General features: G+C 40.7%; 1 protein-coding gene across 11 annotated transcripts in view; it reads right to left on the bottom strand.

Annotated features, from left to right (window-relative positions):
• The window catches only part of SYNE1 (spectrin repeat containing nuclear envelope protein 1), a 448631-nt gene that overhangs the window by 27752 nt on the left and 393791 nt on the right, over positions 1-27088 (bottom strand). For 10 of the 11 annotated variants that reach the window (XR_002775281.1, XM_023517949.1, XM_023517955.1 and 7 more), the window contains 5 exons: positions 11827-11989; positions 5584-5771; positions 4542-4692; positions 941-1123; positions 212-349 (listed from right to left, as the gene is read on the bottom strand). Coding sequence is in view for 10 of the 11 variants with exons in the window: in XM_023517949.1 (XP_023373717.1) it covers positions 212-349; positions 941-1123; positions 4542-4692; positions 5584-5771; positions 11827-11989 (823 nt within the window). In the remaining variant the exon portion in view is untranslated. Of the gene's footprint in view, positions 1-211; positions 350-940; positions 1124-4541; positions 4693-5583; positions 5772-11826; positions 12015-19885; positions 20431-27088 lie in introns of those variants that run through there. The other variant, XM_023517958.1, reaches the window with a different exon arrangement.

Genomic DNA, 27088 nt, shown 5'->3' with positions numbered 1-27088 from the left:
CCTGGCACAATCAAGTTGATACTTAAAAGTATAATAAAAGGTTATTTTATTTTATTTTTAATATCTTTTATATTTCCTGAATATTTTTGGACAACCAAGAACTAATTTTTCAAAAGAAGACTTCTTTACTACGTTCTTCCCCCAAAGGTCTACAAATCCTTTCATTTTCAGGCTTTTTTCACTTGATAACTTGAAAAATAATATATGTTACCTTGAGTTGCTTGATTTTAGCTTGAACATCACACTCAGAAAAGTGTTCAATATTAGTGAGCTGCAGATCCATCTCTGTTAGCCAGACCAGAATGCTGTCCCGTGCAGTCTCAAACTCCTCACGCTGGCCAATAAAATGCTGGATGTGAGAGAAAAATAACAAAAATTAAAAAGTCCACACAGGCCAGGCGCAATGGCTCATGCCCGTAATTCTAGCCCTCTGAGAGGCCAATTTTTAGGTGGATTGCCTGAGCTTAGGAGTTCAAGACGAGTCTGAATAAGAGCAAGACCCTGTCTCTAATAAAAAAAGAAAAAAAAGCTAGTTGAGTATTGTGACAGGTGCCCGAAATCCCAGCCACTCAAGAGGCTGAGGCAAGAGGATCTCTGGAGCCCAAGAGTTTGAGGTTGTGTGCGCTATGATGCCACAGCACTCTACCCAGGGTGGCAGAGTGAGACTGTCTCCAAAATAAAAAATAATAATACATAAATAAAAGAAGTCCACGTAAACATGACTGACATGGCACAGCCAATGCCAATGTTCTTCTGGAAAGTCATTTTCTCAACAAGCAATGGGCGCCCCTTCAATCCTTTGCCATTTCACGTCCCCCGCACACCCTTCTGCCATTCCCATCTTACAAAATCATTGAGATTTATGCCCCAATATTGCATTCAAAAATGGCCCAATCCTCTCCTCCAGGCCTCTGAGTTATAAACGAGGCAAGATAAAAACCTTGAGTCTGCGCAAGATGGAGGTGACACGCTTCTGCAAGTTGTCCCATCTCTGGTTGCCTTCGTGAACCATCTGTTTCAGGCTACCGGCCGAGTCGGTGCGATTCTCTCTGGCCAGGCGGCGGTACTGCTTGTTGATCAGCTCCAGCTGCGTCAGGCACTCGTGGACCTGTCGCTGAAAAGCCTAAGACCACAGAGAAGGACATTGGTGTGGGAAGCAGCCCACATTCTCGTCAGGAGGGGGAAGCTACGTGACTGCAGACAGAGGGAAGGGACAGTTTCTGATGACAGTGGCATCCCTTTACACAAGCAAATTTAATCAGCAGAGCTTAAGGAAAAAAGTGGCTTAATCAAAACATGAAAGAAAATGGGAAATAGATAAATGCACACATACGTACACACAGACACAGAAATATAATATGTGTATTACATTAGAGTACACATATTATAAATAATTATATTAATATAATTACTTTAAAATAATTAACAGCCCGGAAACAAACTTTCTTACAAAACGACCCATTACAAAAATATAAATGTGTGTGTATTTCTGAAATGTGTGTTTGAAATGTTCAATAGTTCTGGTGTCGATATTCAGAAAAGACATCCATAATGGCACTGTTGTTTGTAAAATATATAATTTCCTAAAAACTAGAAATTGTCTCACTTCTGCTGCTAAGAAAAAACCTTAATCGACTTTTTGCAGAAAGTCCTCTAAAGAGAAGCTATTATGAACTTTAAAAAGAACAAGAGCAATTTAGTAAAATATAAGTAATTTTATATCTTAAAAAGTTTGGGCTGGGCTTGTAATCCTAGCATTTTGGGAGGCTGAGGTGGGTAGCTTGCTTGAATTCAGGAATTAGAGACCAGCCTGAGCAAAGTGAGACCCCCGTCTCTACTAAAAGTAGTAAAATTAGCCAGGTGTGGTGACAGGCACTTATAGTCCCAGCTACTTGGGAGGCTGAGGCAAGAAGTCCCTTGAGCCAGGAGTTTAAGGTTGTTGTGAGTTAGGCTGAGGCAACAAAGTGAGTTATTCTGGGCAACAAAAAAGAAAAAGAAAGCTTGGAATATGCTCTATTTCTTTTTTATTGTTCCTATGAATAATTCACAGTTTTGTAAGCCATGTTAGAGCTAGTACACCACCTTGCATGGAGGTGTCTATTCACCTTTGAAGACACCCCACATGCCCTATTAGATGCTGAAGGTCGGTACTGTCTCTACTTTTCTCCCTCTAATACAGAATAGCCATAGCATAAGGATTATTTGGCTAAAATTAAAGCAAACTCTTCTTTTCAAATTCATTCATATGATTTATGACTTATTTTTATCCTAGTTATTAGACAAAATTTTTGTAATCCCCCAACTGGACAATACTCATCAAATCCCCAAATTCTGTTTTTCTTGGCTTATCATACTGTTTACACGCTACTACATTTCTGCCTCTTCAACAGTTTTCCTTCTGGGACTTCCTCCTAATAAATCCTGTCCTCTATCCTATAAAACTTTAAGTTATTTCCCCAGCAAGGAGAGTTGAAGTTTTGCCATTGCTGAAAGTCAGCGTATATGTTTGCCCACTGGAGGGAGGGTGCGGTACCCAGGGCCAGCACCCCAGCATACCCAGACCCGTCCCAAACATTCTACAGCAGAATGAGCCAAAGACTGTCCTCAGGCAAAACTTATTTCTATTTCCATCTCTTAAGAAAATTAAATAAAAGATTAATGATAATGATTTATTTCTATCTCTTAAGAAAATTAATGATAAATGATAAAACAACTCATCATAAAAGATAACTATGTGGCTAACTTTTGCTATAAAATCCAAGGGTCTAAAATAGCATCAAAAAGGACCTGATATAATCGGCTCTGTAGTATAAGCCAATTATAAAAGGCTTTAACCTTCAAGAGGCTGAGCCTGTGATGAGATGCAGTTCTGCGGCATTTCCCTCACACCGGTTCACATTGAGACGACCTGGAATCTACCGTACAGCTTACGGTGGCTTGTTACTACAAGTTTTCTAAGGTGGACATTTTTTATGTAGGAAATCTTTTCTTCTGAAATTAAGGGATATAGTTGCATATAAATCTATTCAGAACTCAGAAAAAACTCTTACTTATTTCGTTTAGTACTTGAACGTCCTTTTTTTTTTTTAAATTAAATGAAAGCTGTGTACATTAATGCAATCAAGGGGTACAATGTGGTATTTTCATATACAATTTGAAATATTTTCATCAAACTGGTTAACATAGCCTTTATGTCATTTTCTTAGTTATTGCGTTAAGACGTTTATATTCTACCCTTAGAATGTCTTTATAAGTTCATGTATATATGTATATATATATCTTCACATAAGTTCTTAATATATATATATATATCTTAGAGTATTAGAGTGGCTGGGCACCGGATGGCTCGGGCCTATAATCCTAGCACTCTGGGAGGCTGAGGAAGGGGGGGTGGTCCTTTGAGATCAGGAGACTCAGACTAGCCTAAGTAAAAATGAAACTCTGTCTCTACAAAAATTTTAAAAGTCAGATGTTGTGGTGGGTACCTATAGTCCCAGCTACCAAGGGGGCTGAGGCAGGAGGAACTGGTAAGCCCAAAAGTTTGAAGGAGCTGTGAGGTCTGATACCACAACATTCCACATAAGGTGACAGAGTGAGACTTAATATATCTTAAAATCTAAGATATATATATATTTTTTAAATCCCATAAAAACAAAAAGCAAACTTCCTATTTCTTTTAACTAGCCTCAGTGAATGCCCGGTTATATCCGGCAACATAAAAATGAGTCCAGCTGGATTTGGTTGGGGCAGAACTGGCCACCAAGAATGATCAGAATGAATCAAAACTGTGTGCTCTGCCTATCAGTGGGAATCAGAGGGAAAAGAAACTTCAGATGCAGAAATGGCCCACTTTGGGCTGTATGTCAGATCCCCTGTGAAAATGAGAGGCAGCTGAGAAGTTGAGTTTCATCAGATCACAGTGACAGAGTGGACTAAAGATTGTGCAAACAGGCGAAGACTGGAATCAATCATTGAACGATTCCCTGCTTTAGGGGTGTAATTACACTACTGCTATTTTTATCTCTGTGTAATTGAAAAGCGTTGGTGACTTGAAACTAGAATTGCTTTTCCCTGTGAAATTAGAATTATAAGGAAAACATTTTATTCCATAAAATAGAGCCAACTCTGTTTTATCAATGATCATGTATACATATATGTATGATTATATACAGGGTGGACTAAAGTTCATGTGCAATTTACTATGTTAAACTATTTTAAATTGCACATGAGTTTTATGTCCACCCTGTGTGTGTGTGTGTATTTATTTATATTTGGGCGAGTCATGATTCTTGTTTCCTAATAGAACTTTTCATCATTACTACATTATTTGTAATTCTTGATAATCTTCAATTTTTAAAATAAAAATCTCTTTTCTGCTCTTCTTTGCCTACTTATAATAAAAATGGCTACAAAGTCCTCAGCCAGCTATTTGAACAAATGATGTGTAGGTGAATAGTTAGTTTATGCCTGAGAATGCCAACCACTGGCTGGCTACTTTTAATACCAAAATAAAGATTAAAAACTATGGAATTGTAAATCACCTCAAATGTCTTTAGTTCTTCCTTGGCAACTATGTAGATCACCCCGGAAGACCTGGGGAGAGCAGCTGTCCTTTCTGAAATCTTCAGCCAATCTTCAAAACGAGAATAGTCATCCAGAAACTTCTGCCACAGTCGCCAAGTCTCTTCAATTCTGAGGCAGAAAAGGAGAGAACGGATTCTGATTATTTGGGACTGTTTACGCTCCTGAACCCTTCCCGACGCCTGCAGCAGGATTGAGGGTGCCCAAACACACAACTGTTGTGCCCAACAATGACTGTGCCCTGGGCCACACTGACCAGAGAGAAAAAGAGACAACTGTTTGAGCCAAAATAAAACAGCTGTGTGTGTGTGTGTTTTAAAGAAAATATGTTCCATGGCTCTGAATTTGGAATTAGTCAAAAAGAATCTTGTAAACACATAACACGCGCAGTCCTGGCTGTGTGCAGGGGAGTTCAGAAGCACAGCTGACATGCTGATGGTGTGAGTGTGATGGACACACTCTGGCCAGTGTCCACCAAAAGGAAACTGAGGTTTGAAAATCCACTGAGGTCCAACATCAAACTCACCCTGACAAAGTCAACCTATGACAACAGGATGAACGTGAAGCTTTCCGGAGTTCTCTAGAGAGCATGATGATGGTGTGTTTTCAGTCACTATGGTAACTTTATAACACCATGGCTTTTCAAAGAGCTTAAATATAAATAATGCCTTTATATCATTTAATTTTTAATAAACAAATTACTTTTTCAGAGCCACAAATTCTGTAATATTATGCTTGTTTCTTAAGGGTATATTTTAGTTTTTCTATATTATATTTTAACTGTTAGGTCAGACATAATCTGGCTTGCTATGTTTATTTATTGTTTTTATACCTACTTATTTTCCTAAATACATGTAGACAACAGCCAATTTGGGAAGCCAGGGCTCTTTCTGGACACTGTGACCATAGGAAATAGTGAACAATGGGCATTCTGGGCTATTTCTTTTTCTTTCTTCTTCTAGATCTTTCTCTTCCCTAACTGTGTGAGTCCCACTGGCTTACTTGAGCCTCCTTTCCATGGACATAGCACAGATGTTTCTCCACCGCCGGTCCAGGTTTCTCGTGGCCTGCTGGATGGAGTCACACTCGGCGTCAGTGGCACAAGCGTCACAGTCATGCAGGAGGACTTCACAGAGGTTGAGCACAGAGGCGACGCCCGTGCTGTGCTTCTCTATGTCTCTCTGGAGCTCCTGCGGGGGATACAACATGCTTTACTCAAACACTGCACGCGTACAGATGAGCGCCACTGAAGCTGTGCTCACTGACAAACGGCTGGGCCGGACCTCGACAAACGTGTCATTGACTTGAATGCGTGACGTTTCTTGAGCCTCCTTTATAAAATCCAGCAAGCTTGGATGTACGAGAAAAAGGGTCTAGAAATATTTTGGCTGTGTGAACAATGCCAAAATACAAACAGAACACATGAAGTAGAACACGCTAAGATAAAACTAACTTCTTTAATGAAAATGAAAAATGAATCTTGCCCCAGATTCTACTTCACAAGTCCACCACTTCCACCCTAATCAATGAGTGAGAACAGTGATCCCTCAGTATCTACAGGGGATTGGTTCCAAGACTTCCCATGGATACCGAGATCCATGATGCTCAGGTCCCCGATATCAAATATTATAGTATTTCCATACAACATATGCACATCCTCCTGTATACACTAAATCATCTGTAGATAACTTAAAATACCTAATACAATGTAAAGGTTGTTGTACTATGTATTATTTAGGGAGCAATGATGAGAAAAAAGTCTGTACATGTTTAGTACAGAGGCAATTTTTTCCCCAAGTATTTTCCATCTTCAGTAGACAGAATCCACCACAGACAAAGAGGGCAGGCTGTAGTTATGTACCTGCTAATGGCTGGCTTGAAGAACTAGGATTTGTATTCCAAAGATCTGTAAATTGTTTTAAATTTAATTCACCATTGTTAAAAGGTAATGGGGTTATCAATGGACATATGGATAAAGAAATTATGATCTATATACATATGGAAATGGAAATACATATAATGGAATAATATTTGGCCATAACAAAGACTGAAATTAGGCTGGGCATGGCGGCTCACATCTGTGCTAGTACTTGGACAGGCCAAGGTGAGAGGATTACTTGAGGCCAGGAGTTTGAGGCCAGCCTGAGTACATAGCTCTACCAAAAATCTATTGCACTGCAGAAAAAGGAAATAAAATTATGTCACTTGCAGCAACATGGATGGAACGGGAGGTCATTTTGTTAACTGAGATAAGCCAAGCCCAGAAACCAAACATCGCATGTTCTCACTCATATGTGGGAGCTGAAAGTTGGTCTCCTGGAGGTAAAGAGCTGAATGATAGAACCAGCAGCTGGGGAGGGTGTGTGCGTGGGGGTTGTGAAGGGAGGCTGGCTAGTAGGTACAAACATTGGGTTAGATAGAAGGAATAAATTCTAATGTATGGTTTGGCTTGAAATGTCCTCCAAACAGATACTTCAGGTGTATCATACTTCAGGGAGCCCCATTAAACCCTCTATGCATGTAATAAAATATCACCTGCACCAGGCATGGTGGCTCACGCCTGTAAACCTAGCACTCTGGGCGGCAGAGGTGGGTGGATTGCTTGAGCTTGGGCATTCAAGACCAGCCTGAGCAAGAGAGAGACCCTGTCTCCACTAAAAATGGAAAAGTTAGCCAGGCATTGTGGCACATGCCTTGTAGACCCAACTATTCAGGAGGCTGAGGCAGGAGGATCACTTGAGCCCAGGTGTTGGAGGTTGCTGTGAGCTGTGACGATGCCAGCACTCCACCCAGGGTGTCAGACTCAGACTCCATCTCAAATAAAATAATAAATACGCTCACACGTATCCACGGCTATGTAAAAATGCTATATCAATTTTTAAAAAGTGTAACGGAGTTTAAGAGATCTCATACTATCATATCTCATGCCATCAGCAGCTTCCTCAGAAAGAAATTTTAAATGTAGGAAAGAAATAAAAAAAAATTATGATAAAAACAAAGCATTATCGAATTTCCCCAGAGTCCCAAGTCCTTGCTTGTGTGACTAGAGTTACTGAATACTTTTGACATTTGAGGAGCATAATATGCTGTGAATCTATTCCATTTCTTATATAACTTTTTGTTTTCCTGGAATTAACAATCCCTCTGTTTCAAAAGCAAAATGCTTACTTCTGCCCCTCACCTTCGGAAGTAATAAAACTGCCCTGAGGGTGAGGTAAGCCCGTCAGGTCATCTAGTCCAACTCTTCTGCCCTGGACACGTCCCTCCCAGAGCACGCGGCCACCTGCTCCACTTGGACAGGTGCTGGGGGGCTGCAGGGCAGCTGTCTTGGGGCTGTCCCTTCCCCTCTGTCCTGCCAATTCCCTTTCCCTTTCCCCAGAGCTTAACAGCACCTTTGCTCTCCTTTTAGGCTTTGGGGTCTGCATCGCACCTGTCACTAGCTCCCTGAAAAATGGGTGCATAAGATGTATACCTTCTATACATGAAATGGCAGGTATGTCACCCTAAATCATAAATATTGTTCTCACCTTTCTGAAAGCAGCGTGACGTTGTCTTTTAGCTTCCAGGGTTGCTTTAGAGAAGCCAGATTTTATTTTCCACCGAGAAACCTTTAAGGTCTCTTTAGTCCTCACGTTCTGCTATTTTATAGGGTGGTACCCTGGGATGGTTTTGCCGAAATTTTGGTTTCGTTCTAAATTTTCCTGGGTACTTGTATGGCACTGATGATCTGGAAATGTATGCTTTTCATTGGAGAATTTTTTTTATATTGGTAAATCCCTCCTCTCCATTTTCTTTATCCTTTTCATTTTGAGGTGGGGTGAGCTTTATAGAATAACTGACTTAGGTTTTGAAACTCTTGTATCAATCCTTAAACTGCGTTATATTTCTCCCTTATTTTTCACTTATTTACCATTTTGTTTTATTTGGTGGGAGAGACTCCTAATTATGAAAACTACTTTAAAAAGTGGCATTGTGTCTTTTATTAATGCAAAATCTCGCATTTCTATGAGGTTTTCTTTTTTCTTTTTAAGGCTTCCTTCTCTCTGTACAATGTGTTTCCTCTGATTCTTCCTCTCATTTTTTTTTTCCCTTTCTATTTATTTTGGTTTTTCCTTTAATGGTAGAAGCTTTAAGTGGTGGGGATTCCTGCTTAATAGTTTGGAGCAAGTCAGCCGCTTACACCTGCCCGGGCATTCTAAGGCGTGTCAGCCACCAGGCTCCACTATGGCTGCTAGACAGAGGGCTGGCCTTTGTCGGGTTGCCATAAGTCTCACTTCCTGAGGTATTTTCTCTCCTCTAGTCAGTTTCTCCAGGGAGGACAGCTCTAATCTCCCAGCTGGGTATAAGTCTGGCAACTGACACTGTGGGAAGTAAGCTGGGGAGGTGGGGCAGGAGCCACACCACTTGGTACAGAGCCATCCACTTCACCTCTCTGTTTTTAACAGGCAAATCTGGCCTTGCTGGTAATCCAAACTCCTTCTGGCTTCCCTTCTTCAGAGAACCATGTCTTGGTCTTCTTTCAGGGTGCATCAAGCGGAGGAGTAGCCTGGCTGTCTGGGCTTGGGGAGGATCTGCCAGTATACACCTAACTGAGCCTTCTGAGCCATCTTCTCCTTTACAGTCTCTAGACAAATATTCACTTCACCTGCTCTTCACTTTCTGAGTCTTGGAACTCTGTGGCATGAGCCAGCTCTCTCTGCCCGCCCTCCTGCTGACACCATCGCTCATTTTTCCACTTTCTGTCTTCCAGAATTCCAGTGGAGCTCTGTCGGCTCTACCATTTTCTCCCCTGGTATCTTCGCCACTATGGGTTTGATTTTTCTCTCCTATCATTTCATTTTGGTTTTATTAGTAGGTGAGGCGATAATGCATGTGATCAATTTGCCATATTTAAGTACTTAATTGATTTTTGTGCATTTGCTAAATCAGAGCACTGGCCACAAGCATTTTACTCTTATCATTGCTAACATTATTACCATGTTCTCCAGAAGAATTTGGGGAGCTGGAAGCCAAGCATGACTCCCCTAGCTCTAGTCAGAATTTTAAACATCGGAGTTCATCAGAAAATTTTAGTTTCATGAAAACTAAAAATTTTTTGGTTGACAAAATTTTTTTAAAGCAAGGCAAATATAGTGCACATTTTAAGATAACTAGAAAATTTTGAATGTTGTCACTACAAAGAAATGACAAATGATTAAAGTGATGGATATGAGAATTACTCCAATTTAATTATTATACTATATATACATACATTGAAACACATTCTGTGCCCCACAAACATGTACAATTATTTGTGTCAATAATATGTAAATGCTAATTTTAATATTTTAATAAAGCCCGACTCTTAAAACTATATTTTAACATCTATTTTGTCAGCTTAGTCTTTAAAATAAATACATAAACTATTTCATAGGATTTTAAAAATAGATGCTGCTTATATTTTCATTTTATAGCATTTTTTTATTGAGTCATAAACACATAGATCATGTATACATTAATGTATTTATGGGGTACAATGTGCTGATTTTAAATACAGTTTGGAATGCTTACATCAAACGAGTTAATATAGCCTTCACCTCATTTACTTAAGTATTGTGTTAAGACATTTATACTCTATACCTTTTTTTTTTTTTTTGAGACAGAGCCTCAAGCTGTCCCCCTGGGTAGAGTGCTGTGGCATTACAGCTCACAGCAACCTCCAACTCCTGGGCTCTAGCGAGTCTCCTGCCTCCGCCTCCCAAGTAGCTGGGACCACAGGTGCCCGCCACAATGCCTGGCTATTTTTTGGTTGTAGCCATCATTATTGTTGTTTGGCGGGCCCGGGCTGGGGATTTGAACCCGCCACCTTAGGTGTACGTGGCTGGCGCCTTAGCCAGTTGAGTTATAGGCGCCGAGCCTTATACTCTATACTTAATAGAATTGACATGAACCCTTGTAATATGAACCACGGGAATGGTCTCACGGTTTACCCTCCTTACATCACATTCCCCCCTCTCCTCCCTCCTCCACCTCTTTCCTTCTTCATCCTGGGGTATAGTTGTGATTTATCTTTCATATGCAAGTGTGAGTGATTATAAAATGGTTTCATAACAGTACTGAGTACATTGGATATTTTCCCTTCCATTCTTGAGATACTTTACTAAGAATAAAGGTAAGCAAATTGGCTTCAATGGCCTCAATTTAATGGAAGGATTACCAGGGTCTCTATAGAATATTCAAAGATAATCTAAAGGCATGGACTAAAAAGCTTCTTTATTTATTTATTTGTTTATTTATTTTTAAGAGACAGGGGTTCATGCTGTCATGCAGGCTAGAGTGCATGGCTGGAGTAACCTCAAATTCCTGGGCTCAAGCAATCCTTCTGCCTCAGCCTCTCAATTCACTAAGACTACAGGCCTATGCCACCATACTTAGCTAACTTTTTAAAAAAAAATTCATAGACGCAGAGTTTTTCTATATTGCTCAAGTTGGACTCAAACTCCTGGCCTCAAGCAATCTTCCCACCTCGGCCTCCCAAACAGGAGCCGCCACACTGGCCTGGAGTAAGGATACTTCTTTCTAATGGTGAATTTATGGCGTTTAGTACTGGGAACTGGAACCTGGTGGGGAGGGAGTTGAACATTTCTTCTGTGTGTCTCTAGGGTCATCCTCTTTTGCTTCACTGGGTTGTCCACAGCGTGCCAGCGAGACCTGCTGTCTTTGCTATATACGCGAAGGTGAAATTACAAGTGTGTGGTCTACAGGTCATCCAATCCTCCTTGCAAAACATTTTTTTTTTAATTCTAAACGTCCTTTGGAATGTATCTGAACTATTAAAAAAATCTAAAAAAGTCTTAAGTATATATCATAATCTTGCCCCAAATGCTATACACAGAAAAATAAGGGCTCCTTTCTAAGTCTATGATAGTGGGCTAGTGACCCACAAATAAATAACCAAATGTGTTAACCTGTCTGGGTACATTGTTGCAACCCAAACTTACCTACTGTCTTAGAACAGTTTCTTGGTGGGCTAATGACACTAGCCCACGATGGGATCAACATCTTTTTAAGTCAATTCTGTGATGACACGGAACCTATTTGCCCCAAACACCTACCTAGACAAAGCCCCCTTCCTCAGCATCCTGCCTAGCTTCCTCCTGACCTTCCATCAAGAATTCCCACCTCATGCCCACACCTGCCGCCTCGTGACCTCTGCAGGACAGGTATTCCGTAGCTTAGTGACTTCATTTCAATTTTAGGTCTTACCTGCTGCTCACTGAGCTTTCTCTGTATCTCCTCTGAGTTGCAGGAGTCATAGACTATTGGCTTGGCCAGCTCCGACTCGATGTGAGTGAGCCACGTCCTCAGGCTGCTCATGTTCTTATCGAGCTGCTGCACGGCCACGAGGGTCTCCTTCAGCTTCTTCACCCTGCAGATAGAGAAGAACATGACAGCTCCAGTGAGACCCCCACCCATGATTCCCCCACGTGCAGAAGTGAGGGCTGGGTCTGAAGCCAAACTGTGCTGGTCCATCTGGCTCAGCTATTTCCGACTTTGAGACTCTGTGCAGGTTGCACGGTTTTCCTGGGTCTCTGTTGTATTGTGTATAAAATGGGGGTTTTACAGAGGACAAGAGCACTTGGGAGACTTATGTAAGTTGAATAATGTAGGGGAAATATTTTCTAATGGATGGGAAATATTCAATAAATATTAACAAATAAACTCCATATGACTATAATATACTATAACAGTGACAGAAATCTCATGGTTGCAACAAAAATTATTTCCATAATAATATAATTTATTCTCTTATGAGTAAGAGTATGTAGTTAGGAAAAAAAAAAACTTCTTAAAACATTTCTAACATATTGCCAATGAATAGATTACACAGCTATGGTTCTGATGTTGACCAAACATGATTCGAGCCCTGTTGAGTTGTATTTCAGCACCTTTGTGGCAGAAACCCAGTTGAAAGAAAAAAGCTCACATAAGACAAACCATCAGTGAGATATCACACATGCACTGAAGCAGTCTGAGAGATTATTACTAACCAGAGGCTACATTAAATGTAACCGCTGACCTGTTGGATTGTACGCAACAGAGAGCGGGATCCAGGTTTCTACCTCCAGAGCCCAGAAGTGTTCACTACATAGCATACTCTTAACGAAAGCCTTTTCCTTTTTTTTTTCCCCAGGAAGCAGGAAAAATGTTTTTTTTTTTTTTTTTTTTTTAAGACTGTCATTTATTTAATAATCATGTGTGGACATCTTATGTGTGAAATACCGAGAACAAAGATAATTAGAACTTAATTCTTTCACTTATGAAATGGGCAATGTGACCAGAAATCTGGACGCGTAAATACTGAAATGTAACACAATGTGGTAAGATCCTGACTAAAGAAATGAAGCAAGTCTCTGGTTAATAAATGAAGAGTGATAAATTCTATCTGGCCATGTTCAGGGAATACTTCATTCCTTTCTCCATTTGTTAATTTTTTTTATTCCTTCTACAAATATTTATGGTAAGAAGTAGACATGGTTCGAGTTCACAGAAATACAATGACAACTAAAGCTTCATCCTTTTCATGGAGGAGTTGAGACTTTGATGAGAAGGAAATGAAGAGATTAGCTGCATCTGGAGAGATGGATTAAGTCAAGAGGAAGCTCTGGCTCAGGAAACAAAGGGAAGAAATGCAGAGATCTTTGAAGCCAATGAGTGCAGTCGTGCTGGGGAGGCTGGGGGAGAGAAGTAGAAGAAAGATGAGGAGGTGGGGAGAGATAAAAGGGTGGGTGGGCCAGAGTTCAATTATAAAGATGCTCTTATGAGGAGAGGGATAGGGTTGAGCGGAGGTTAAAGGGGCGACAGAGAGGTGACAGAGAATTATGGCCTCTAGGACAAGAAAGTTAGAAAGGGCCCTGAAATGAAATGAGGGATTTGGGGTGGGTGTGACCTAGTTACACAAGTATGGGCTATTCCTGCCACAGACAACTTCTAGCCTATGACACGTGTCCTCTAGCCCATGAACGATCCCCCCATAGAACAAAGATAAGGATCCCCAGCACAGAACAACACACACCGTGGTTGCCACAAACATCATGAGACTAACAGACACGATATCATGATTAGTAAAATAACAGTTAATAAACAGAGTTGAGAAAATTGGACTTATGTGACCACTGAGGGAATTCACAACCTGTGAGACCAGGACAGTTCTGAAGTTCTCAAGGGAACCAAGGGGAATTCTTACAGATAAATATAGGAGGAATTGGGATGAAAGTACTCACATGGGTGGACTGCCTCTGTGGGGCGTCTCCCTTCACTGCTGAGGGGAACCTGTTTCCACTCTCCTGGAAAAGTCTAGCTTATCTCAGCTTTACTTAAACAAACTGTTAACAAACAAACAAACCATACTTCTTTTTCTGTAATAATGGAGCCCCAGCTGCCTCATTTTCCACTTCCCTGGTTTCTTGCTCTTCCTTTGACTCAGCCGAACTTGCTAGTTCTGGGAGTGGAAACTGAACCAGGTCCACTGAACGGCTCAGAGGTGAACTCTCACCTTTCACAGAGAGAATGGATTTGCATGCTGTTTCCAACACAGTGCAACTTCTCCAAGGTTTATCAGCAGAGTAATGATAAGATCAGTTCTGATACTGAGTACGCAAGTTTGAAATGCAAATGTCCTAGGAGTATTTCAGGAAGTAAGTAGAATCATCCCCACAGCTTACATCAAAAAGTCTACACTAGAAAGACAGCAGGAAGGGAGGTGAGGACGGAATTGCTGAATTCCATGATGGGAGGCTGAATTAAAAATGATGCGTTTTCAAAGTGGGGGACTAATTGGATGGTGCTGCCTCGGAGTATGTAGGAGAAGAGCAAGTTCTTGGGATTAATGATGAGTCTGAGAGAGACCAGGTAGAAACACACAGAAACAGAGTTCTAAGGTCCAGAAAGCGGAAGGAGTTTATTTATAACGTCTTCTTAGGAGTTGTCCACATAGAGTGGATTTCCTCCTGAGAGGGTGTAGTCTAGGAAGAATGAATTTGAAGGGGCTTCCTGCAGAAGTAGAAAACACAGACTAAGAAAACATAATCAGAAACAAAAGAAGAATGTTAGGTAGATAGAATTTGGGCTCTCCTGGGGAAAAAGACCAAGGTGGGTGCTCGGCCCTGGGGCTGCCTGGAGCCATTGCCCCACCTGGGAAGAAGGACAAGGGCAGGGCTGCCCCACCTAAACCCAACACCCAGCAACTAATTGCCACACCTGGAGGAGGAACGCCCTGTGCAATAGGATTTGGAAAGTAACCTAGAGTGATTTAAGACTAATTACCACACCGCTAACTGTCCATCAAAGTAATGTCTGAGCACAGAGAGGGCCCCACCCAGACAGTATAAAACAGAAGCCCAAAGCGTAACCAAAGCCTTTTTCTCATGACGAGGGGGCCTGCTTATTGTCTCTGGCTAATGGTATCTTGCTCTGCAAACCTATCTTCCTCTTCCTCAATAAACTTTGTTTCACACTTGCCTTGCTTTTGGTGGATCTAGTCATTCTTCTGTCAAGAGCACACCAAGAACTAAGACACCTGCCTGAACCCCAATATGAAGGTCAGTAAGTGTAGCAGAAAATGAAAGGCTGGAAGTTTCAGAAAGTAAGGGTTGGTCAAAGTGTGTTCTCAAGGCCACTGCACCAGACTCACCTGGTTTGCTTCTCATATAAATACAAACTCCTAGACCCCAATCCAGCCCTATTGGATCAGAACTGCTGCAGGTGTTGCCAGGGAGTGTGCATGTTTAGTGAGCACTCCAGGTGACTCGTATGCATTCTCAAATTTGTGCTTTACCAGTCTGCTTTGTCAAACACAGAGCTGTATAGTTATGATGAGGTCTAAAAAGGGGACCCAGGGTTGGGCAATTGGAAGGAGTCCCCATTCCTAAGTGAGTCATTTATGGAGGTGGAAACAGAACACAGAGTGTCTTTAGGCTAAGTAAGACCCTTGTGGTAACAAAGTAGTTTGTTATTTTAAGAAAGAAGGTAAGTAAATGCAGTACAGAACCTCTGAAATGACCTGCCTTCAAGGAAAAACTGATTTGTTGGCTTTGTTTAATGTAGTTTATTATTAAAATAGCCTGATAATGGTTTTTGGCTGAAAATTCATAAGGAAGAAGCCAGAGAAAGAAGGAAAGGGAGGAAAGCAATCTTAACGAACACAGATGATGGAGCTCAGTGCACAGGAGAAGGGTGACGGGCTCAAGAGCAGGGGCAGGCAAGTTAGTTTTGAAACCCGATGTGGGCAGGGTGTGAGTGGGAGTTTGTGGCAGGGATACTGGTAGTATCTCTCAACTCCCTATTATCAAGTAAGAGCAATAACCAATTATAGGGACCCTGTTAAGATCCTGACATGGCTAAGCGTACATGGATTGCTCACCATGGTCATGGTGATAGGAAGTATTACAGCCTTTATTTAAGAGGCAGTTCTGCCTTTAGACCCTGAGTCCTGCCTTTTAGTTTAGGAAATATTGGCACCTGATTGACACTGCTCATCACAGGGGTGAACAGAGAAGCCGCAAAACACTTTAATCTCCTCAGGTGTCAACTTGGCCCAACTGAAGACGTATCTTCTTGAAAAAATGTCAAAAGTAACATGATTTTTATGACTCTGGGGAAGTGATATATTTGGAGACGGGGATCTGCAATAGAATGTTCTCAAAGATTTACAACTTATACTCAGTCATCAGGTATTTCCTAACTCTGTTACATTCAGACGTCACAGAAGCCGGTCTCAAGCTGGCACAACCAGCAATCCATGTACACTCGGCGGTGTCAGGACCTTAACAGGGTTCCTAGAATTGGTTATTGCTCTTACTTGATAATAGGGAGTTGAGAAATACTACCAGTATACCTGCCAACTCCTAACCCCTCATCTCAGATTGATTCTGATAGGCTCCTCTGAGGAAAAGACACTGATATGGAGAAAATGTCTCATCATCAAAGTATTTTGGACATTTTCATTCATTTTTAGTTGCTTAAAATTATCACCCCTTCTGTTACTGTTTTAATAAATCCATGTTTCTCTTTTTCATTTTCCTCAAAGTACTGTCATACAAATATCCAAAAAAGCATTTTCACTATGCTCTGATTTTAATAATAATATCTATATTTTATTGATTATAATTAATAATAATATTTATATATTTTCAGTTTGTAAAAGCACTCTTGGGTACATCATTTTGTTTTGAAAACAAAAAATGTGTGTTTAAAACATTATATATGTTTTATATGTCCACAATATATATTATTCATAGGGAAATAAAATGTGTTACAATGTTTACCATGACTCACATTTCCACACAAGATAAGACTTCTTTAATTAGTTTCATACATAGAAATAGTATACTATCCCCTACTTCAAGGCATTGACCTTGAACAATATTTCCCAGAACTTTCACATACATCCTACACACACTTCTCTCATATATAAGACAAAATTCCTTTGGGCATGAGGCAGTGAGGGGCAAAGCTCGGGCAACACATTCTACCAGTGACCAAGGCATGGCACAGACTAACAGCCCTGGTCATAATGCCCTGAACTGAAGGGACAGTCTATAACCAATAAACCCACCAGAATAGTACTCAGAATGGCACATAGCATGAGAGGTCCATCCTGGTTTCACCCTGTAAGAATGTCCTGCCAGCAACCCACTGCCCTGCCTCCTGTCTTCAGACGTGGTGGGATGTGGGTACTGACTCTGCTTCAGCGTAGGGTCTTTAGCAACCTCGTAACAGCATCGGGGTGTCACTAGAGGGTACTGTGCTGTTTCCCCCCTACCCTTATTTAAACTCCCTGCTACTATTTACGCACAAGTTGGTCCCTTTCACACTAAGTTCCTTGGGCAGCTGCATCTGTGAATTTTCACATTTGGATTTTTCCCTCTCCTGGCCAGACCAAGCTTAATGCTTTACACTAAGTTGGGCACTATTTAAATGCCTGCTAAACATTAATAATTAGCATTTTAAGTGAATATGTTTATTTAATTAATGTTTTCATTTTTCTAAAACTTACTTGATATTAAATGTATACTTACATTTTTCCTGTAGGCCCAACATTGGCCAATGGTCTATTCGTCAAGTACTAAAATTTGTTCAATTTCTTGGTTCAAAACTCACTTACTAATATGATCCAAAGACTCAAAGGAGGAAGGAATGTGAGTAAACCCTGCTCCACTGGATTGTCTACACTGGCAAAATAAGTTACAGGCTATCTTATCTAACAGTGACTGAGCTCCAAGGCAGAGTGCTAGTGTGCAGTATGTCAAGGGCATCGTGACATGGAAATGCTTGTTCATACAGTCCATTAGGGACGAACTCCTCTTTCAAACAAATGTGTAAACTTAGCAAAGTCAGTGGGGTGAAGCATAAGTGGCTTTCCTTTCTCATTTTGTAGAAAGTGTATTTTACAACAAATAGCAAAATACATTTTGGGGGTGTGTGTGTATTTTGCAGGGAGCAGATGTGGAAGGGGGGGAGGTGGGTAACAAAGGCCCCATATATTTACCGTGGCTTATTAAATTTGATATTTGCTGGACATGACTCATACTTTTTTAGGAGAAATGTCCCATGTTTTTTCCATTACTCCTTTGCAGGAAATCCCTGGTTAAAGTGTCGCCGTATTTTTTATTTATCTATCGTTGGTAAGAAGTTTAGGCACCATCCCTTTCCCCTTTTGGTAGCATCCAGGATTATAATTCAAAATAGATGCCTGTAGACGTCACATGCCTGAGTAAGTTTAGCAAGCCTGATAAATCCGTAAGTCTCTGCAGCTTAGAGTTCTCCTTTCACCAGTGTGTATCACAGGCGTTTGACCTTTCTTGAGAAGGATTCCACTTTCAAATCCAATTGTCCAGCTTGTTAATACTGCCACGAGAATATAGATGCACACACACACACAGGTACTTAGACATATATACTCATACGTCTACAAACATATGTTATATTTATATTTCACTACTTTGTCCTCCAAAGTCATTTAGTATTAGTCATTTTTTTAAAATATGTAGCTTGACTTTATTTCTTTTCATATGGTAATATCAGTAGTGGATGATATTTTGCAGATAAAATACATCACCCCAAAACATTTAAAGCTTATTACACGTATCATCGGTGATGTTGTATTATATTGCCCTGAATAGAAACTATTTGGCATCTGTAACAGTCTCCTGGTATTTTCAACAGGTTCTAACCACAAATTGAGTTTCTCAAGTGGTGACACAGTCATCTTAAAATAAAACCCAAATATAGGAAGAGGCCAGCGCAGGTACCAAATAATGAATGGTAGGATTCAAAAAAATTATGATTAGCATCAAATCATTTTAGTTACGAATAAATAGTAATCTAATATTGCAGGTTTCTTGCTGAATAGGTTGGTGACTTGCTGATAACTTAAAAGATAATACCATATTTTGCCATGTGTAATGTGTTCCCACGTATAATGTGCACCCCAGTTTTTGGCTCAAACGTTCAGGAAAATGACTCTCAAGAAAGTGGCCATAACATTCATAACCCAAAACAAACCAAAACAAAACAAAAAACCCCAAATTCTAAATATGATAGGACTTAAGCACTCTTGGTAAATCTTATTCATTTGTAGGAATTTATTTGGGGGATGATATGGTAAAAAAAAAAAAATTGAAACAATTTGAAATGAAAATTTCTGCCATAATTTTATTATGACTAAAAAGTATGAAGTGAACACTTGCAGAATACACTAAATTACTATTTGAGACACAAATGTGTACATCTTGCACATACTTTATAGGCTTTATTTGAGTCAGTGACTGAAATTTACTTAGAAACACAAACAAGAGCAATTTTCTCACACACGTGAAATCCTCCAGGCCCCTGAAACCTGATTTTGATTTAATAAAGGAAAAGCTTTCCACTATAAAGTGATGAACTGGCTAAGGCTGAATTTCAGTTTGATCAGAAGCCCATCCTTTAAATAGCAGATGACTAGGTCTTTTTCTGGACCTCCTTCCTGTGTCACAGCCTCCCTACTGTAGCCATACTCCCCGCATGACTCACACAGACCAGAGACAACTGGGATACAGAGCTGGGAGAGACCACTAACCTTGTCATCCTGCTCTGCACAGCCAGAAGAAGCACAAGAAAGCAAACCAACAAATAACTCTCAGGAGTCCATGGCCAACAACCTCCTAACACCGATCGTCTCCCCTTAATGTTGCCCAAACCATTCTGGACTACAGTCTCTGGCATCCACTCTCCAAACCCCACGCAACACGAAAGCTATGTACAATGGAAGAAACTCAAGGACAAGCCTGCCTTGTGACATCGCAGTTACAATCTGGGAGATCTGCGTCCACACAGCCGTCCTCTGCCATCCTGGGGGCACGTAGGTCCTCTGTCACCACCATGAAGCTTCCACTTGCAAAACTTAGGCTCTGCAGAGCAAGAGGCTAAATCTCACGTGGGGATGAAAGTTTCCCCTGGTCTGTGTGTAGAAGTATGAAAATGTTCACGCTAGACAAATGTTGGTAGTGTCTGCCAGATAACATGACACTGAGCAGTGACAAGTGGTCATGTTTCTAAATAAAACCTACATTCATTACCATGTGCCAGGCTTGATCTCCTGGAATGTAGGCCACGAGTGTAAGAAGGGGAACAAGCTCAGCATAATCTGCAAGGAGGAGGAAGCTACCGGTCTATAGACAGTCTGTGGAAACAGTGCCGGCTGCAGACAACTCTGCTGGCTGTAGGGACACCCAGCTTTTCTTGCAGGCTCTTTGTTACACTGGAAAAGCTACTTGAAAACACCCAATCATTCCAAGGTAGACAAATAAACAAAACCTCCACTAGTGGTCATAGCAAAAACAGCAACTCTTTTTTTTTTTTTTCTTTGACACAGAGTCTCACTCTGTTGCCCAGGCTAGAGTGCCATGGTGTCAGCCTAGTTTACAGCAACCTCAGACTCCTGGGTTCAAGGGATCCTCCTGCCTCAGCCTCCCAAGTAGCTGGAGCTATAGGTGCCCACTATAGCTAATGTAGGCTAATTTTTTAGAGATGAGGTCTCTGCTCTTGCTCAGGCTGGTCTCGAACCCCTGAGCTCAAGGGATCCTTCCAGCTCAGCCTCCCAGAGTGCTTAGGATGACACATGTGAGCCACCGCATCTGGCCAAAAAGAGCAACTTCTTTTCTTCTTGGGTTTAAAATGCCAGCTCAGCGGTATAAGTAGAAGTTTTGAGGATTGTTTGGGAAGGTGGGAGGGGACAGTAGCTGGTCTTTATCTTTGAATAGATTATTTGTGCATGAAAAATAATGAAGAAATATTATTCCCCCCTCATGCATTCAAAACCTTTGTCCTTTAAATAAGATGATGTAAGGTGACAAAAATAATATGTTCATTTTAAGGTAATGAAAAATGCCCAGATCTATTCATTTACTCAGTGGGATTTCAGAAACCTAGTTTTCTTTTGTGATTTTTAAGAGTTTTCCAATTTTTCTCTACTAAGTATATATATTAGCTTCATAATTTAAAATTTATAAAAAACCCCAGATTATTAATTGCTGATAATTTAATAAAGTATAACTAATACTGCTGGTTTAAAATCCTTTTATGATTAAAGTATACACACAAATGAATTATAAATAAATAAATCATTAACATTTGCTGAGTTCTTTTTAAAAAGGTGTATGTGATGAATTATAACTTAAAAGAAAACCAAAGAATTTGGTTCTGGTCATGTGAATTGAGTATTTTTATAACAGACTACTGAAAAAAACACATTTTCTTTATAAGAGATATAAAGAAATTTTATGTAAGAAATATACTCCAGAAAACTTAGTACATAAACATATCCTATTATGAATTCTTTTATGAAACAATCATTCCTCTGATGTATTATTTTTAATAATCAGAAATGGAAAGATACAAGCTTTGATCAAAGGAATGTATTGGGCATGATTTCATCACAGTAGGTAAGTTTGTTTTTTCTTGATTAACATTTAAAAAACCTTGAAATTTTGAAAGATTTTGTCATAATTTCCTTAGTTTAATTTTTTTACTTTAGTTTTCCTCATGGGGCTAAGAAGGTTTTAATTTTGCTTCCATTCTCATTACTGTTAGCAAAGTTTATTTATTCTAGTGAACTAAATATGAGGAGAGGCAAGGCTTTAAAGACACAATTACCAGAACAACAAGAAATGGCAAAAGTAACCATGTTGTTATAGTCACCAACAAAGAAAACACCGGGTAAGTCATAGCGTATTTGTACTGTGGGATTATTTAAAAGAGTAAGACGGGCATACCTCGTGTTTAATGTACAGACGGCCCTTTCCCATGCATTGTCTCACTGACGATATGGCAGTTAGTTTAATGAGCATTTTGCAAATGAGGAATCTGGGGCTCAGAGAAAGTTATTCAGTAAGTTCTTGATCAAAGAGCAGAAGCAGATGGAGAAACTCCCGCCTCCTGATTCGCCCTGCACTGTTTCCACCCGTGCTTAGTTAATGCACTCCTGATCCTTACCAGGCACCCTCTGGCTTGAACACCCTTAGGTAATAAGAAGAGACATAATTTCCAAGACTTAAGTTTCCTTTGACCTCCAGTGGGGGTGGAACTCCATCAACTGAAAGCCTTCCTGAGAGCAGCTGCTGTGGCCTCCAGGAAGCCACCCTGGCGCTGTGTGTCACAGGCAGAGCTGTAAACTCCCTGTGGGATGGGGGCTGACCTTGACTGAGCACGGTCTGTGCTAAGGGGTTAACAGGTCCTATCTCACTTAATCTTCCCCAGACCTTGGCAACAGAGGTGCTGAGAAGATACGCAGCTTGGTGGTGCACAGGCAGGTTATGACACAGGCATTGGATGTCCTGAGCCGGTGTCTGGCCACGCAGCTTTACTCTCATCCACGTACGGAGCTCTCTCAGCCCGTGTCCTAGATCTGAGAAACCCAACCAAGAGCAGCCGGACTGCTGCGCGCAAAGAACCCCAGTAGGTCTGCGATGACTGTGGAGATCAACTTAGGGACACTTAGACTGCAGCAGAGGAAACCACGTGTACACCAGGGATCACACAGGATCCCACACAGCTCAGGGAACGCCGTGAAGGAGAAGCACAGAGAGTCTGCAGAGCCTGGTCTAACTCGGTGAAGAACACCCGGGAGCTGGCCAGGCCTGGAGGGCAGGGGACTGAGCAGGAAGAGAGAAGAAAGGGAACAGCCTGCGAGGCAGAGCCGTAAATGAACTTGCCTTGTCACCCTCATTGCTGTTAAGGACCGTTTTCCTTTTCATCTTTATATCCCTAGAGCAAGTGTCAGCAAACCATGGGCTTGTTTGGGTAAATAAAATTTTATTGGAACACACCCATGGTTTTCTATTTACATTTTTTTCATGGCTGCTTTCACTCTACAATGACAGAGTGATTGCAACAGAGACTATTTGGCCCACAAAGTAAAAAAATATTTATTATCTGGTCCTGTACAGAAAACGTGCGCCAACCACTGCTCTATAGCAACAAACGCAGTACTTGGTAGGTAGTAAGCATTCAATAATCTTTTTTAAAAAATGACATTTGTTTTTATTATTTCTGCAAAATACTGAAGGGAACTGTAATAAATTTGCAGATTAAAAATAACCGGTCGCAAAAGACATCCAATTGTATGATCCACATATGTGAACTATCCAGAACAGGTAAACACAGAGACAGACAGTGGACAGCGGTTTCCTTGGTCTGGAAGAAGTGGGGAGAACAGACAGAAAGCAAGCAAGACTGATAATGGGTAACAGGCTTTCTACTGGGGGGTGAGCAGAATGTTTTGAAATGGACTGTGACATAGATGCATAGCCCTACAAGTACACTAGAGATCAGTGAATCACATATTTTAGACAGGTGAGTTGTATGACACGTACATTATATCTTAACAAAGTTGTTATCGATAAAAACAAAACCAGAAAAACCAAATAACTACCAAGCGCTTTTGTTTGGGTGATGGGGACTTAGGGTTAGAAGAGGGAAGAGAAATTTATTCTATTAGAAGGTCGAGTTAACCAAAAAATAAAAACAAATAAACAAAACACAATTTAGAACAGAGCAAACAAGCCTAATCTGGCCTTCCTAGATACAATGAATACAACAGGAAGTATTAAATCATTCACTGTCTATTGTAAGGGGAACTGAACAATGAATGGTCAAGACAAATGTACTGCGGTTAGTCCCGAGCTCTAGAGAAACTGCTGCCTGCCTGGCTTCACGGACAAACGTGAGAGCCAGCTCCTCAAAGGCAGGCTTACAGAGTTAGACTCATGCTTCCATGGTGGTACTTTATGTTGACTCCTGATGAAAGCCCAAGGCTCGGAAATGTTTTTAGTTGCCTAGGACAGTGCTGAACACTAGAACTCTCTGAGCTGATAAAAATGTCCTGTGTCTTCATTGTCCAGTGAGGCAGCCACTGTCCTGGTGTGGTCATTGAGCTCTGGAAATGTGGCAAGAGCAACTAACTGTAATTAAAGTGTCATTTAACTTTCTTCAATTTCAGTTAATTTAAATAGACCCTGCAGCTAGTAACTAGTAGAGAGTATGACGTGGAGAGTAGAACACTGTCCACTGAGCCCTGAATGTCACCAAGCAAGTTTTGTTGCCCTAAAAAATTGACAATGCTTCGTAATACAGTTAGTTTAAAAACTCAAAGCTAAATATAATTATTTTGTATGCAGAATGGTCCGATCTAATCCAATGGTGTGATATGATGTCGACACTAAAGTATGTATTCTATTCACATGCATGTAATAGGGGTTTTGTTTTTATTCGTTTCTTTTTTGTCCTTTCTTTGCTTCTGTGATCATAAATGAGAAGATAGAGTTCATCCTATTAGCTGGGAAGATGTTCACCTGGAAACACGATCATCTTCAAAAATAACCTTTCCATTCCCACCAGAGCACCCAAAATAGCATGGAAATACCAGAAGGCACACAATAGGTTATGGTCTGTTTTCATGAATCACTGTGGAAAAAAGTTGCAAGAGGGAAGAGTCATGAATGGGACCGAATCATGAAACCTAATACTGCAGCTGGCCGTTCACAGCTGAAGATGGGTGCGGGGGACACTCCTGCCGTCTGCGCACTAACAAAGCATTGGTAAACAAGGAGATAGAATGTGCATGTGATAGGGGGTGCCTTGCAGGAGAGGCTGCAAGTGAGATTATGAATCCACAGTGGCGTTAAACACCAGGCCAACCGAATGATCAGAACATCACCTGGTCTACTTTGGAAGGACACCACATATACAAAAATCTCCCACAGGGGTTGTATCTACGCACAGCGATGCCCTCAGTAAGTGGAAACACATGTGAGCACTCCAGTAGCTATAGTACGAAGCTTGTGTACCTTATAAAGATATAATTGATTCAAGTTTATTAGGGGGTCCTTTGGGAAAGTAAACTAACATCTAGAAAATTCTCACTCGAACAGTGGACAGACATGTTATAAATAAATACAACTTTGAGGAGAAAGCACCACACTCTTGCTGTAATGCTGGCTAATAGCTGGGAATGCACTAGGCTACCGTTGCAACTAGATTACATTATGTTTAATTTAAAATATCTTTGACACGGTGCCTCCCTGTTCTCTACCCCATTGAGCCACTAAAAATTAGAAAAGAATATTAACCAGCTCAACTGGATTACACGGAAACATAAATCAATCCATGAGTCATACCTAATTTGACACACAAAAATTCCAGGGGGTGTTTACCAAGTGGGCAGTTTCCCTAGGGATATTTATAGTGCAAAGGTCTTCAATTTCTTTTTCTGAAGCAAGATTTTGTTATCATTTTAGTGTCTAAGAAGTGATACTGAACAGAGCATTAGATTTCTAAAACCTACATCTATCTAAATAATTAGAATAATCAAGCTAAAACATTGTTTCCATGTTTTCCATAGGGCTTTTACCAGAGCACACACTTAACTCCTTGTTTCACTTGATTTCGTTTTGCATGTTTATAGTTCTACCTTTGGATGAAGGGGCCTCTGGGTCTCTCATAGTTGCCGTCTCATTGTTAGTATTTTACAAAGGATTTGGAAATTAGATCAGCAAGATCAATAATAGAACCTTTCTTCCATTTCATGGTATTCCGAGGGGGCAAAGGAACTTCCAAACCTAACAGGTAGGAGAACATAGTGGACTCCAGTGTCAGAGAGTGCAGACTCTACCACTCAACACAGCCAAGTCCAAGGGCAAGCCTAAGCCTCAGGCTTTGCATCTGTAAAATGGGTACTACAATAACAACGTCCACCTAGGGTGTTACAATGGATGAGAAGATGCAAAGTGTTCAATAAATGTAAGCAATAAGTATTGAGAAACATTTTAGGCGTTAATATACACTGATTTCTCTTTTGTTTCATTATAATCTCACCTTCTTGAGTTAAGACACTTTTTGATAATTTTCTTATAGAAAAAAATATAAAAAATATTTTCAAATTCAGCATCCTGACTTGCCATGCCCATGTGTCATTTTAGTGCATACAGTATACAGAGGGCACTGTTTCATGTCCACCCTTATTCAGCATGGCTAAGAACCCCAGATTTAAAAAATGTGTCGTGGGATAACTCCAAACAGCTGTGAATCAACAGCATTTGTAACAGTCCAACTCTCCTAACTGCCATGAAAAACACCCACTCAAATATTTAAGTATTAATTGAACAAAATTTTTTTCTTCTTTAACTGAGACAGAGTCTCACTTTGTTGCCCTGGCTGGGGTGCAGTGGCATCATCATAGCTCACAGCAACCTCAAACTTCTGGGCTCAAGAGATCCTCCTGCCTCAGCCTCCCAAGTGGCTGGGACTACAGGTACACACTACTGTGCCCAGCTAATTTTTCTATTTTTTTTTTTTTTTTTTTTGGAAATGGGGTCTCACTTTTGCTCAGGTTAATCTCCAACTCCTGACCTCAAACAATCCCTGACCTCCCACCTTGGCCTCCCAAAGTCCTAGGATTACAGGTGTGAGCCCCTATGCCAGACCTCATTGAAATATTTATTGATCCCATGTTAAGTTCAGGTGCTATCCTTGGTACTTGTATATAGTGAATAAAATGGGTAAAGCTGCCTGACCTCGCAGTGCCCACATTCCAACACGAAACAAAGCTCACCTAAAACACAGCATGGATAATACTTGGTCATTACATCTTATATCAAACAACATAGTGCATCGTTCAACCTATCAGACTTTTTATATATACAGCTAGCAAACCTCCTCCTGTATTGTTCTTTTTAGTTTTTACCCCTTTTACTCACCCTGCCTTTCTGTGACAGAAAGTGAAGGTGAGAATCCTCTCCGATACAAGGCAGACGCCGAAGCTGAGCACAAGATACAGAGCTGCCGGGGCTGATTGTACAGCCGAGCAGAGTGGCAACGATCGCATTTACTCCTGCTCTGAGCAGAGTGGCAACTATGACATTCACTCCCGCACTGAGCAGAGTGGCAACTATGGCATTCACTCCCGCACTGAGCAGAGTGGCAACTATGG

Source organism: Otolemur garnettii, unplaced genomic scaffold (assembly GCF_000181295.1).
Source record: "Otolemur garnettii isolate 467f Iridium unplaced genomic scaffold, OtoGar3 scaffold00126, whole genome shotgun sequence".
Lineage (NCBI taxonomy): Eukaryota > Metazoa > Chordata > Mammalia > Primates > Galagidae > Otolemur > Otolemur garnettii.
The sequence above is the reverse complement of the archived record's forward strand: the minus strand, read 5'-3'. Positions and strand labels throughout refer to the sequence as shown.